Source organism: Sinocyclocheilus grahami, unplaced genomic scaffold (genome assembly GCF_001515645.1).
Source record: "Sinocyclocheilus grahami isolate Dianchi unplaced genomic scaffold, SAMN03320097.WGS_v1.1 scaffold416.1, whole genome shotgun sequence".
NCBI classification, from domain to species: domain Eukaryota; kingdom Metazoa; phylum Chordata; class Actinopteri; order Cypriniformes; family Cyprinidae; genus Sinocyclocheilus; species Sinocyclocheilus grahami.
This window is the reverse complement of record NW_015505595.1, coordinates 120298-136353: the sequence shown is the minus strand read 5'-3', so window position 1 is coordinate 136353 and position 16056 is coordinate 120298. Positions and strand designations below refer to the sequence as shown.

At 38.3% G+C, this 16056-nt stretch overlaps 1 protein-coding gene across 1 annotated transcript in view; it reads right to left on the bottom strand.

The window, feature by feature from the left end:
• LOC107551154 (synaptotagmin-C-like) overlaps positions 1–14416 on the bottom strand; it is a 48999-nt gene extending 34583 nt beyond the window's left edge. Inside the window, exons 1-3 of the mRNA XM_016232660.1 lie at positions 14205–14416; positions 5172–5536; positions 4611–5033 (exon numbers count right to left, since the gene is read on the bottom strand). Of these exons, the coding sequence (XP_016088146.1) occupies positions 4611–4758 (148 nt within the window). The 5' untranslated portion in view covers positions 4759–5033; positions 5172–5536; positions 14205–14416. The remainder of the gene's footprint in view (positions 1–4610; positions 5034–5171; positions 5537–14204) is intronic.
• Between the last annotated feature and the right edge of the window lie 1640 nt (positions 14417–16056).

Genomic DNA, 16056 nt, shown 5'->3' with positions numbered 1-16056 from the left:
TCCACCATCCGAAAACATTTGAAAATCACTGTGATAAAGGATGGAGGAAGTCCTAACTATGTTTTATGCCATTTCTAGCTGGTCATAAATCGGTCACAAGCTGATGCAAGCTGGTCATCAGCTGGTTTACTACCGACCATGATCTAAGAATCAACATGACCACTTTGACAGTGAAAATGAGCAGCTTGGACCAGCAAATTACCAGTTTAGATCAGTTAGAAACCACCTAAAACATATTCACTTCTTTCTCCATCCTTCATCACAGTGGTTCTCAAACTCTGAAACTTCAGTTGGTGGACAGCAGTAAAACAAAAATTGTGGACCACACATCACTCCAGGTCTGGGGATAAACAACAGCTACCTAAATTATTAAGTAGTATATCAATTATTTTCAGTTTGTAGTCTTGAAACTTGAGGCTGTATTGAAACAGCCCCTCTTTTAGCGACCCATAATTTTTCCACTGTTCATATTTCATTGAACCGAATTGAACGCTATAGAAGTCAGATGACAGAACTGCTAGCATGTCCCAAAACACAGCTGCCAGTTTTAAGTGGATTTTCCAGCAGGGTCTGACAGAGTGGAAGAATGAAAAGGAAAAAAAACAACAACAAGGACATATCAGAGGAAAAAGGGAGATGGGGAAAGGAGGAGGGGCCAGGAAGGAGCTAACAGATTAGTGTACATGTTAAAGCAGACACATCGGCTGACTGGTCAAGATAACACATTCACTTCACACGTCGAACGTGAGGAAAGAGAGAGATAGCGCCAGAGAGGGGTTAATAAAGTCCGCAAGTGTTCCCCAGTGAGAAAAACAGGCCCGGAAAAAAAGTGGACAGTGATGGAGAGAGAGAGCGAGAAGGATGGCTGGTGCGGTAGAGGCGGAACTGCAGGAATGAAAGATGTGGAGCCAAACAAACGGACACTGATGGAGAGAGAACTAAACACGGGAGGGGTTTGGGATTAGAAAGGTTAACGTATTGATCTGCTTGCAAAGAAAAAAGACTGTTCGGAAGCAGTATATCTGGGGAGGGAGTTTGATCTACAAACTCTGGGTTGGCAGAACCAGGAGGATCGGCGTTCTGCCCCATTGCTAAGCTTTCATTTCATCTTGTCTCATAGATTTTTCCACACCATCACCACCTCCTAAAGAGAGATGGGTAGGGTTGCACCAGCCCATCCCAGAGTCTTAACTGTGTACTTAATTTGGTTGCATCATTTCTTCTTAAAGCAAGAGCAGCTAGTAATTTGCAAGCTGTCCATGCAGGAATGTGCAGTTGCATAATATGACATTTACTTTTATCTATCTAGTAAGCTTTCAATTTTGTAAATCAAAGTAGTCTTGAATTTCATTTTCTTTTTCTAAACATGTTTTTTTTTTTGCCTTATAACTGTTTGACAATGATAAATTACATAAGTTTTAAAAATATACAAAGACATGACATAACAAAATATTTATTACATAATGCATACTGAAATATTTTAAATAAATATTCAAGAAATATATTAAACAGCAAAACTTATTATATTAGGTACTTTTTTTGTGACAGGTTTTTTAGTAAGATCTAAGTTAAAAGTCTCACAGAAAAGTCTCACCAAGGCTGTATTTACTTGATCAAAAATACAGTAATACTGTGAAATATTATTTCAAAAAGTAATTTATTCCTGTGATGACCAAGCTGAATTTTTTCAGCAGCCATTACTTCAGTCTTCAGTGTCACGTGATCCTTCAGAAATCATTCTGATATGCTGATTTGGTGCTCAAGAATAATATTCAAGAACTTAATATTTTGTGGACACTATGAAATTAAAAAAACAACAGAATTTATTTGAAATAGAAATCTTTTTTAATAAGTTAAGTTTTTACAGTGACTTACGGTGATCAATTTAATGTGTCCTTGCTTAGAAGGGCAGTTAACCCATTAATGAAAATTGTGTCATAATTTAGTCACAGAGAGTTTCATTCTTCTGCTGAACCCATAAGTAGATATTTTGAAGAATTATCAGTTGAAGGTAGCAACTGACTTCCCTATTTGTTTTCCATACTAACAATGGCTACTAGCAACTGTTTGGTTCCCCACATTAATATTAAAATATGTTCTTTTGAGTTCATCAGAAGAAAGAAAATCCTACAGGGTTGAAACAAGTGGAGGGTGAATAAATGATGACATAATTTGTATTTCATGCTGAACTATCCCTTGAATAAAAGTATTTTAAAAATCCTACTGTCCCTGAACTTTTGAACATTTTTCCTGTGCAACACATATTTAGTAGTGAGTCAGTATTTTAGTGCTCCTTTATGCTACAATTAGGCTAAGTTGAAGCTTACGCATGGAACACATCTTTGGTTTTATTCCATCAGCAAATATAAGCATTCACACGATTTCATTCTGGCTGTGACTTAACACCCTGCAGTAGGGGAGGAATCAAACGTAAGAATCACTTTTGGGTTTTATCCTGAGCGTGCTAATAAATACGCTCTAATATAAAATAGAGAGTGGCGAAATGTCTTCGGATAAAGCTGCAAATCCAAATCGAAATGTTCAATCCTGCTTTACAAGTAAGTGGTAACTGACCGTGGCTTATACAGAGACCCAGGGATAAAAATGGTCTGTTTCACCTTGTTACACTATGCTTGACAGCATGACTACCCTTCAGCTGTAGTGCACATATGGGCCATACTGTGAGTACAGAAGAGTTTAAAGAGCCTTAGGCAGCTTCCCTCAGTTTCCCACTAATTAATACTATGGTTAGCTGCCCGTCCTGCTCAGCTAGGCATGTCACTATTTTGCAATGCATTCAGCAAAACAACATCATGAACTGTGTTTCCCTTAGCTACATTAGTGCTTTCCAGCTTTTGATCACCAGGTATAGGTGTCAGATGTTTTCTTTAGCAGACGGTTTGCATGTCTTTGACTTGAATTGCTCACTTTGCTTACATAAGTGAGACTCAGACTATCATTCACACAATCGATTTGAAATCATGTATTATATTGCAGTCCCTTATAAAGTTACCAGCCACTGACAGGTTTTTTATGCCATTTTTATTTGCATTTGGTGCTTGCTGAGTGATAATTTTCCACTAGCGTTGCACTGCTTGGAAATTTGGTATAGTATCACTATTTATATTACGTTCTTCCTTGGACAAATTGCTTGTGTTGTAAGTTGCTTTTGGCTAAAAGCCTCTGCTAAGTGAATACATTTAAAATGTAAATGTAATTTTGGACATTGCTTCTAACATATCTCTCATGATTCAAAATGCAGGATTCAATCCAGCACCGCCCTAATAACTAATGACCGACATTTAGTCATTATGTCAAAACCTGTTAATGTAAGCAAATGTCCAGAATTCAAATGGTTGTATTTATTAGAATAAACATATGCAAAACATCTTGAAAGCATTGTAACATTCAACATTCAGCAGGGTTTTGGTTTTGGCATGATTTCACAAATGAAACCATGTAAAAGAAATAGTTTAAAAGGAAAAAGCATCTTTTGTTAAAGGGATAGTTCACCAAAACATGAAAATTCTATCATCAATTATTCACCTTCTTGTCGTTCAAACCAGTATAACTTTTACTTCAGCAGAAGACAAAAACTGTTTTTTAAAGAATATTTTGTCTTTGTCCATACAAATAAGATTAACTCCCACTGACTTTCATTATATGGACAAAAAAGCAAGGAGACGTTATTCATGTTTTTCCATTGGTATCCACTGAAGAAATGAAGACAAACAGGTTTGTAAATGATTCAAACCTTTTCATTTTTGGATGAACTATCCCTTTAAGAAATAAACATAATGAGTAGCTTTAACTGGCAGCCTCCACCATTTGGGTGATTGTTGGGTATTTGGAGACCCTAGGAAGGATAGCCTATGCATCTTCATTTCTTCTCCTTCTTTCACAAGGAGCTTAGAGCTATTTCAATTACCTGTGGTTGTGCCATTTCATATTAAAGAGAATGCAAGTCCAATTCCATTTCAATCACTGGGCACTTGGGAATTTAAACAATAATGACTAAATCTGTAAACAGGACAGTCTCACTCTGAACACAGCATCCAGCCAGAACACCTGTGGTGGGCATGGCGTGAATACAAATAAAAACGACCAGGCGCAATTACATGAACGAGAAGCTTTTACCAGTGAGGCTCTTTCCTGGTCTCATGACTCAGTGAGGTGGACAGATGATGAAAATTACCCTTTTAGGCCATTTGTCAGGTGCAAGTCAATATTTTGGTTAGAAGTCAGACATAAATCATAGCAATTCATGCTTTGAATAGGCTTTAAAGTGATAGTTCAGCCAAAAATGAAAATTCTGTCATCATTTATGACTCGCCCTCCTGTCATTCCAAACCTGTAAGAGACTTCAGAAGACGTAGAATATAAGTCATATGGACCACTTTCATGATGCCTTTGTGCCCTTTTTGTAGTTTTAAAGCTCCGGTCTCCATTCATTGCTACTGCATGGACAAGAGAGCTACTGGCACAATGCCTCCTTTTGTGTTCAAAATAAGTCGTCAAACTCGTTCGAAACAACATGAAGTGTATAAATGATGACAGAATGCAAATTTTTGGACCAACCATCCTTTCACCAGGTTGTGGTGTGCTCTTACCTGTGTTCAGCTGTCTGTTCGGTCCTCTCATCATGTAGCTGAACTCTTGACAGCTGGCACTCTGGCTCAGGCCTCCAGACCGGAAGCACAGCTCCTCCACCAGCACCAACGCCTTCTTACAAAGGTCGTCTTCCCAGTCCCCCGACATCCTCCAATCCGCATTGCACACCCACCCTACACTCAACCAATCGCGCCGCAGCTCTCACCGCCCGCACCAACTGGATGGCGCCTGAGCGGAGAGGGTGTCTCTGTCCACTTTCTGCCGATTCCAATAACACAGGGTCTCGTTTTGGATTGTGAAGGACAAGGTTTCGACAAGCAGCCGAGACGGTCTCTTTATGACCGTTAATTGAAAGCTTTAATGGTTGCTAAACCCATTGGTAAGTGTGTCACAATCACTCTTTTCAATAATAACATAGGCTCCTGGGAGGGAAAAAATGGGAGAGAGGGAAAAAAGAATAAATGAGAGCAAGGGAGGAGAAGATAATGCATGCATTTATTATGTTAAATTCATTATTGAATTGAATGTGCTTCGCTCGCGAGATGTTTTTGTGCACATACGTGTTATAAAGGATGACAATGACATCCCTGAGTCCTTGTCATGGTGAAGAAGGTTGAAACCAATTCAATTCACATAAACGTTAAGAATTTGCTCAATGGATAAACAGCGAGACTATATTTAGGTCTGTTGTTCAGAAAGCATAGCCTAGATTTCGTGGGCTATTACTCTCAGTTAAATCATCAGTCAGGGAAGAGGAAAGTGTTTGCAGGCTCAGTCCTTAAAGCAGCATCAGGGCAGGGTTGAATTTGAGATGTATGGTCTATTTCCACTAGGTTTCTCTCTTTGTTTTTTCCATTCAAGTTTTACTGTTCATTGTGGTCCATGGCTGTATTTCTGGAATGTTCTACAGGAGCTCTGAAACTGCCTGAAAAGAGAGGAAGAGAAGGAGAGTGTGTGTGAGAGAGAGAAAATGAGGCACACATTAAAAAAACTGCTGTAAAATTATGGTTAAATTATAAAGGCAACCCGCTGAGCTCACAGAGCTCAATAGCATGCAGAGAAGAACCAATCATTGTGGATATCTCTTTCTTCTCAAAGACAAACAGCTCTTCTTGTACAGTGCATCTCGGGAACGAGGATGTGGTCAACCACAAAACAAGTTTATCTTGTAAGCTGTTGTTGCATGATTCTGTGAAGATTAAAGGTGACATGTAATTTCGATGCTAAACTTGTAATGATAATTTGAGCTGCCTGACACTTTGGCTCAACCAATGGTGTGAGGTTTGGGCGAGGCTATATGTTTGATCAATAATTACGGTAGTCTCTTTTTCTTTCTTTTTTTGAGATTCTATTTGGTATCTTTAAAGCTGATATTGTGTAATATTATTACAATTTGAAATGTGGCCTAACTGCTTCTATTTTAATATATTTTGTAATGCAGTTTAATCCTGTGATGGCAAAACCGAATTTTCAGCAGCCTTTTTTTTATTTTAAGCTATTATTATGATGGGGTTTTTTTTACTGACACTGAACTTTTGAATGGTAGTAAAAAAATATCCTTGCCAAAAAGAACAGAAATAAAAAAATCTAAGAAAGCATTTTACCATTGTAGTTGGGTAGACACACTTCACCTTTAGGTTAACACTGTCCTAACAGGGTGCAATGCAACTGGATTCCAGTGACGGGCAATTTGTCTGTCCACACCAAATGTGAAAATGGGGCGTGACACAACACAATCACACAGCACAGAACAGTTCTCACACTCACAGCACACTGCAGATGAAGAGCTTAGAAAACACTAAGAAAACAAACCTTGTTTTTTCATGCTTGTGAATGGGAAAACTTTGAACCCTCATGTAGAGGATAAAAGCATTTAAGGTTTGTGTTAAGTAGACCAATATTCACAACATTTTATTACATCAACACCACAGCACTAGTTCATCAATTTGTAATTCCAAGAAGCGTTTCGTTAATGGATTAGAATAAAGGTCAGATCTACACTAAGCTACCAGCACTTTTTCCATAAAGAAGACTTTAATGCAGTGTTACCATAAACACTGCAGTAATTAATTTTTTTTCCGTCTGGTCTACAATGATCAAAATGTAATTATTTTTGAATTTTTAACCTAAAATACATGTCACAAATCTGTGTTTTCACAAATCAGATGGCATTGAGGAAACATGTTGTAGGGATTCATCTGCTGAGGGACTGTGTATGTATCATTTGTCAGTATGAGGTTCTATATCTCTGAGATCTCTCAGTATTCTTCCTTTGTTCTGTTCTCATTCTGTCTCACAAAACCAGTTCAAAGCTCCACCTTTCATTTCCCTTCTCTTTCGCGCCGTCTCTCAGTGTTTCTTTCCACCCCTCATCCCCTCTCTGTGTCAGCTAAAACGGTGCAAGCCCATGAAGGTGTGCAAATCTATCAATATGAGAATCAATTCAATGATTGTCTGCTTTCATCTGAGAGTTTTTTTCAAAGCCAGTGAATCCCTCAAGAAGTCTGATCTGTTTCTCTCTCTGACGAGACACCTCCTCTTATTGAGCCGATCGTCCATCTATCATTCTGATAGACTATTCTTTCATGCTTTTTAGGTCTGTAAAATGTCATTGGTCTTTCATCGTAAGGTGGATGGTTTCTCTCCAGCTAGCTGCGTCTTTTCCATCCGTCTCCGATCCATCAATCAATCAGTCAAAGCCTTAAGTACAGCTATAAGTCATTCGGGGCAGGACTCAGGTCAAGATGTTCACCCGCACACTCATTATAACCTTCCTTTGGAGTTGCCTAATCAGCGTGCCCCAGCGGTCTATCAGTCCAGAGCGTCATCTAAAGGAAACCCAAACAGATTGAGGTCCATTTATCTGTCTATCTCAGATCTTCAGTCCATTGTAAAAATGAGCCTCAGATTAGCTCATTAAAAAAACTCTTGTCTGCTCTCCTCACCACAGTTCAGCCTGTAAATCTGTCTGAGTTTGACTTAAAAATGCTGTATATCTCAATCTGAAAGATGGCCATCTGGCAGCGAACTACAGTGTCACTGTCCAGAAATGCCAGGTCGATTGAGAACGAAGTTAGAGAGGAACTGAGAGGGGAGAGCAGAAGAAAGAAATAGGCAATGAAAGAGAAAGTAGGAGCAAGACATAAACTATAAGGCTTGAGAAGATAAAGAAGTCAGAAGGGCATATAGCATGCGGCCTTGGAATCCAGACGGAAAAAGCATCTTGATGCAAGTGTACATGTCTAGAGGATGGGCATTTACAAGTGATATGCTGTAATAAAACTACACTGATGCTCTGGGGCATTATGGGCTGTGCATCTGGAAAAAAGCCGGAATAGAATAATGTGGTGGTAAAATCCATGCAAGTGACACCAACATGAAACACGCGGACAACAGAACATGAAACCGGTCTCAGACATTCCATTGACTGCTGCTCAGGTCTCAATCAATATCTCCAGGAAAAGCAATACCCCACAACAGGGACTCCAGCAACCTGTATGGTGGTCACTGTCCAATCACACGCAAGCCAGACGGAATTGCCACAGTCCAATCATGTCATAAAGGCCACAAAAGCCCCTGTCCAATCACACACTCGAGATGAAAACCTATAATAAAATGCAATGATTATATGGATATGTACACGGACACAAAACAACCAGGAAGGTCAGTGTTCAGTGACATCCATCAAAACAGCCATAATTGCATTGCCATTACATACGGAAACATTTGAAGGTTGCAGCTCTGTTTCGTGTCTAGACAATCCACACAACACGCAGACGTCCAATTTCAACCGGAAAGCAGAAAGACTAGATCAGGTTGCTGTGTCATTGAATGACGGACAACAGTAACCGAATCTAAAGCAGAAGAGATGATTCTCAGATGCGCACTTGACGATGACAGAAAATAAAAATAAAATTAGTGCTGTCAAATGATTAATCGCGATTAATCACATCTAAAATAAAAGTTTTTGTTTACATTATGTATGTGTACTGTGCATATTTAATTATGTATATATAGGATATACACACACATGCATGTATAGTAGGGCTGCACGATTATGACCAAAATCATAATTGTCGATTATTCCCTTGAAATTGCGATTATTAATTACGACTACCACAATTTACATTGAATGATGTTTATACCATTGTTTAATGCAACTGCATGCCGTATTTTAATACGAAAATAAACAAGCTGAAAACACTCTAACTGAAAAACCTTTGGTGCTTTTCTATAGTATTAAGTCTTTAATATGAAGCATATTAAAAATATGAATGGTATTATAATGTTATAATGCTAACCCTTTACTAAAACTAAAACAATGGAAAAACCCTTAAGATAACATGTAGAAAGAATCTTAAGCATGCAGAATAACATAAGTGGACTTTGACATGAAACACGCGGACAACAGAACATGAAACCGGTCTCAGACATTCCATTGACTGCTGCTCAGGTCTCAATCAATATCTCCAGGAAAAGCAATACCCCACAACAGGGACTCCAGCAACCTGTATGGTGGTCACTGTCCAATCACACGCAAGCCAGACGGAATTGCCACAGTCCAATCATGTCATAAAGGCCACAAAAGCCCCTGTCCAATCACACACTCGAGATGAAAACCTATAATAAAATGCAATGATTATATGGATATGTACACGGACACAAAACAACCAGGAAGGTCAGTGTTCAGTGACATCCATCAAAACAGCCATAATTGCATTGCCATTACATACGGAAACATTTGAAGGTTGCAGCTCTGTTTCGTGTCTAGACAATCCACACAACACGCAGACGTCCAATTTCAACCGGAAAGCAGAAAGACTAGATCAGGTTGCTGTGTCATTGAATGACGGACAACAGTAACCGAATCTAAAGCAGAAGAGATGATTCTCAGATGCGCACTTGACGATGACAGAAAATAAAAATAAAATTAGTGCTGTCAAATGATTAATCGCGATTAATCACATCTAAAATAAAAGTTTTTGTTTACATTATGTATGTGTACTGTGCATATTTAATTATGTATATATAGGATATACACACACATGCATGTATAGTAGGGCTGCACGATTATGACCAAAATCATAATTGTCGATTATTCCCTTGAAATTGCGATTATTAATTACGACTACCACAATTTACATTGAATGATGTTTATACCATTGTTTAATGCAACTGCATGCCGTATTTTAATACGAAAATAAACAAGCTGAAAACACTCTAACTGAAAAACCTTTGGTGCTTTTCTATAGTATTAAGTCTTTAATATGAAGCATATTAAAAATATGAATGGTATTATAATGTTATAATGCTAACCCTTTACTAAAACTAAAACAATGGAAAAACCCTTAAGATAACATGTAGAAAGAATCTTAAGCATGCAGAATAACATAAGTGGACTTTGAACGATTAATTGCAGCCTTGAACGATTACGTAATTGCGGCATCCATAATTGTGCAGCCCTAATGTATAGGCTACATTTCAGAAAAATATGTTGTTTATATATTAAATATATTTATTTATAATATAAATTATATAAATATAGACATGTAAATATTTTCAAAATATACATTGTATGTATGTGTATTTATATATACATAATAAATATACACAGAACACACACATATATTATGCAAACAAAAACTTTTATTTTGCATGCGATTAATCATTTGACAGCACTAAATAAAATCAATACAAATATTTTAGATTACAACTAAAAACATTTAAAAATGTCACTTTGTAAATTCTGTTTACTCACAAAATGAACATAATCAGTTTGAATCACCTTATAACAAAACAAAGAAGTGTGGATTTCACTACCAACAAGCAAATGCATAATATTTACATTATAATTTATTATATATTTTAATAAATAATTTATTTTTAAAAAATAATAAAAACATTTTTTAATTAAAATAAAAAAAATGACTAAAAATCTAATTTTAATTAAAATAAAAAATAACATTAAAGTTCATTCATTTTTTTTAAATTTTCTAGTACTCAAAAAATAATTACAATAATAAAGTACAAAAGCAAATTTGGTTTAGCTTTTTTGTAGATCGCCAATCATTAATAATCACCTTTTTTGACAATCAGTCAATAAAATGCAATTTGTAAAATGCTGCAAGCATAATAAAGGTCGCAGGCACAGAGGTGCAGCTTTAATTTAAAAGCAAAGCGTCCTCTAAAAATGGCACACAGATCATCATTTCACATTTATATCAATTCGGATGTGACTAAAAGCGATGATGTCCGAGTGGATGAATCTTTTAACTTGTAATTAGTCTGTCTATTCCACCAGTTTGATCCATTCAAGCGGATTTGCAGACGTTTTGGCGAGCATGAGCTAGTGTGACAAATGAGGCCGTCCTACAATACAACGGGTCCTAATAACCTCTAAATAACTGCAGCCAGCACTCACAAATGTGTGTTGTCATAAGGCAAGTTACTGACAATGATAATGTTGCTGACTGTTCATACATAAGACACCTGGCATTCACTACATAACTGTCAGGTGTCTTAAGTCGAGATCTATCAGAAGGGCTGTCCGTCAACACCACAGATCATCAGCAGTCGCTCAGGTCACTGCCTGTTTCTACAGCAGAGAGCAGATGGGTATGAGGTTCCGTCCTCAGCCCAGAGGTGAAATTATTTAAGCCAAAGAAGAATGGTGCAATTCATTTTGTCCCGCAGGCAACGTCCACTGCCCTATTTAAGTTGACCGGTTTGTAGGCTAATGGTTAAGTTGCTGTAAAGTTTGCAAAAGATGACAAATCTCAACATGCCTGGAAGCAGGGTCTTCCATTCTGCTCACAAAGAATCTGGCATAAGATCCACATGATCAAATATATGCACATCACTCAAACCATACACATTATGCTACATTTTAATGAGGATGCACACTGATAAAACTTTATAGCTAATAAAATGTTAAAATCTTTTTTGTTTGGCAGTCTGCTACAGTATTATGGCTTTCTCCAGTCTCAAATCTAGTAATATAAATGTTTTAGTTGCTGTGTAATGTAAATCAGAGGTGTCACTGGATGCTAACCATCTCTGATCTATGTAATCAATCTCCAAATGCAACTTAAAAATTAAATGTGTACATTTATTCATTTTGCATATAAGATATGCAAGATATAAGGTACATATATATATATATTGATAAACCACAAATAATCTTCTCTTCTGAGGCTATACATTCTAACAAATCCCTTAAGTATTTAAAGTGGTGTGTATGTGAATTGTATGCTTTGGCTTAAAGCCCCATTGAGATCAACTGAGAATAACAAATGTACATTTTAGGCAAATACGAGACACATTCCACATTCCAAGCAATTGTAGTTTCCACAATTCCCGTCTTTCCTCTTTACTCAATTGAAACCTGCCTCACAACTTCCCTTATTCCCCTGAAATTGATAGATGTGACTGAGACTAATTGTAAAAGAAAAATGATGGCTAATCCTTTTCTTCTCTACTGAGGCAATGAATTTGAACACTTCTATTGACAAGGGATGTAAATCCATTAAGTATAACCAATAGGATATTAGAGTAATTTCTTAATGAAGCCGTTGTGGTTTTTCTTTCTCTCCTTCTTTTTATGTTCCCTTTCTTTCTCACACTCACTGTATCACCTCCATGCCTGTGGTCTTATCTGCAATGTCATCGGGAGCCTAATCTGCTTTTGTTTTCTGTAAGACTGTTGCTTTAAAAAAAAAAAAACTGTCGGAAGATAACAGTAATTTTCTTTACCCCTCTGGCTTCAAAGCAAAATGTTTCCAGACTTCCTGCAAAGTGGGAATGAATGAATAAATGATAACAACGCTGTTTTAGTAGACTCATGTAGCAATTTCTCTTCATCTCCCTCCCTCCAAAAGCCATCACTCTCTTGCTATTCTAACGCTTCCAACCTCTTTTGTCGACCTGGTACCATTCCGCTCCCTGATCTCATGCGCTTGAAGAGGAAACCAGGCTAAACGGCCTTCAGCGCGGTCACAACCTCTGCTTACGAACACTCAGCCAGATCACTGCGTCATCTCATCGTCTTGCTCATATCTGCCACGATACTGTGAGTTCCTGGACACTTTCTCCATCGTCTCCGGTGTCCGGCCAACTCACTGGCCACTAAACACACATCAAAACTGCCCTGCCAACGGCTGCTGTCATTTACACAACCGGACCTCCGCCGCTGGCCAAAGACAGGGGTGATATTACATATCGCTGTAAAAAAGATACTTTGGGCCTTTGCGGCTTGTGGCTGCAAGCTGAGGTAGCGTAGAGCAAGGAGTTCAGTCCTATTCAAAAAAAGTCAAACCTGTACAAAATGGTGGGAAATGGATTTTGCAGGTGAAAGTCTGCTTCAAGTTACCCTTAGGCCCAGATGGAATCTGCAGGCTTTTTCAGCATGGATTTCAAGAAATTCTGTGGAAAATGTGATAAGCACTAGATGAAAGCATAATCAAATTAGCCCTAGTAATTAATAAACAAATACGCAAGGGAGGTGGGAAGTTTCTAGAATTATATGAACGACAAGCGTCCCAGTTCCGAGGAAATCTGCAGATCTCATGTGGGCCTGGTTTTCCCCTCCCATCCTCTCTCTCCTCCGCTCTGCTGTCCAGGCCCTCAGAGTATCTAAATTATCTATAACATCACACAGGAAAACACAGGCAAAAGAAAGAGCAGTGAGCGATGCGAGGAACCCTGGGATACTGGTGACGCTGTGTGCCAGCCCTTAAGATTCAGCTCCCACACAGATAGAGCGTAGAGGGAAGCTCTCGGCAGCCCGACAGCCAGGCAACGTCATCACCCGCTCCGGCATATTGTAGGGGGAATTAATCGCCCCCTCATATGGCTTTTACCAATGCCGTTATATGCTGTCAGTGAGCGAAGGAGAGGATTCCTGTGATGGTTCCATATGGATGTATTAATATTTGCATAATTATGGTCCTGTGCCTGACAGAAGCCCATGTAAGCCTGCCTTTGAAGACTGTGGGGAGGGGTGGGGTTTGGAGGGGAAGGAACACTGATAAGGGGTTGAAGAGGAGGGAAGCAGCCTCATATGTACATTTCACATCCTTTCCTCTTGAATTTCATATGCATATGCAGATTAAGCATGTAGAGTAGGAAATATGGAAGTTAAGAACAGAATTACATAAGTGACAGAGTCTAAGTGACTGATAATCCCTCTATACATTGTTGCACACACATATATGCACATCTGAAAATGCGAGGTCACGATGCTCAGCACATATTCATGCATGCATGATTTTGCAGTAGATAAATGAAGATTACTGAAGCAGCTGAGAGGTTTTTGCACGACGATACCGGACAGACGTGCAGACCTTTACAACACGGGCGCACAAATAAACAGATATATTATGGATAACCTGAACACAACAATCTGTAGAGAGTCTGTGCCGTTGCAAGCAATGCAGATCTCGAACGGAACGACTGTCTACAGCATATCCTCCACACTATCTCCTCCGAGCTCACATTCATCCAAATATTAATTTTCTCATGCGACGCGTTACAACAGCAACATTATAACATCCGCCCCGCACACCTAAAGACAGATAAAGGCTGAAATACCGCACCTGGGACAGACGGATGCCAAAGGGTAGACCGAGAGGGACAGAGGAGATGTCTCTCCGCTCCACTCTTCCTCCTCTCTTTCTGTGTTTTCGCCTGTCTTCACAGCCTCGTTTTTTCTCTCTATTTCACTCTCTGCCCTCACTCCCTTCTCCCTCCTTCGCCTTGTGCACTGAATACTAAACGAGCCTCGTCTCCGCTCATGGGCTCCGGTGCGCGTGCAGTGCTAACCACATACTGATGTAGAGAGAGAGAGAGAGAGAGAGAGAGAGAGAGAGAGAGAGAGAGAGAGAATGAATACTGGGCAGAGGGGTGAGACCTCCTCTACTTGTATGAAAAAGTTATTCTTTGTAGGCTATATAGGTTTCAAGGTCTTCAAACGTTTCAGTAAACATAAAATTGTAGATTATGAGGTGGAGAATTTGATTGACCCCAGTGTCGCGAATCCTTACTGCATTCAATAAAAAAAGATTCGTTCAATATTTCGGTCAACTCTTTTTGCAGGTTACATTGGTGAGCCAGTAGGTGGCGATACCGTCAGTCTTTTTGTTTGTTATGAGGGAGGCCCTCACTGAATCATTCACTCAACCAATCCATTCACACTCTAAGCAAATTGTATTAGAATTCGGGCCTACAAATCTACTAAGAGGCTCCAGAATGAATTTTTAAGCATTATAAGCGTTTTCTCCACACATGGCAACAAACCGTCTTCCTTCATTTAATTACTCAATGGATTAAAGACAATGAAAGCCTAAATAAATCATGCTTTTCAGTAATGCCCTGCTGAAAAAAACAAACAAACAAAAAACAATAGAAACACAGAATTTGTAGCCTAATGGTTTTACTGGTTATAATGGGTTGGAAACTCTAATGGTCCCTGTGGGTCTCTACTGGTAATTAATCATTTTCTATTGGTGGCTTGTTAAAACCACTAAATCATAATGGAAAATGTCCCAAAACACACTACAGGAATTTATTTCGTTGGTGGTTTGTAGTGTGTGTAATGTTATTTGTAGTGGAAATCAACAGAATTTCTGTGATGGTTTCTATTGGGTTTTTTTTTTTGTTTGTTTGTTTGTTCATTTTAATTGAGTGTGGTCATAAGTAATTTTTTCAAACAATTCTTACACCGCCCTTCTCTTCATGTTGTGAAAAAGATTGACGGACATAGCGAACCAAATGAGTGACACCCCCTGTTCAGTCTGTCAGATGGTCAATGTCAACAAACAAACTATCCCAATTCATTTACTTCTTGAAGGCAGTAAAACAGTCAAGCACTGCAAAAAAGAAGAAAAACGTAAGAGATTAAAAATAGGAGTGACTGTGTGAGAGCAATTATGGGTCACTCAAAATTTTTGTTTAAATACACCACTAGTCAGTGCATCTATTTTCACGTGTTGACATTTTGGTTTTGGTCTGATTCTAGTAGGATAGGTAACCACACAACAGTAAGCAGTTTGCATAACTGTAAATCACAAATATATCACAAAATGTTTTGTAGTGTTTTGTTTTAAAAGACTTTGAGATATATGTTTAGCTAACTGTGCAAAACCTAGAAAGACTGGTCTGGCCCACTAAAAATATAATACATTAGTAGATGTTTAAAATTATTTTCCCCTCTAAAATAGTCAACCCCATGAAAGTCACTGTATAATTGACACACTGATATGGGATTATCCTGTCAGTCTAATTTATATAATACCCTGTATTATATAAATTAGATTTACAGGCTAATCTCCTATATTTGGACTCATTAACTACAACAGTTCCTGTGTAATTATTTCAGATGGGATAATAAACGTGGTTATTAATATATACAATTTATAGCCAAGGACACTTTTGTGATCAGATCAAAAT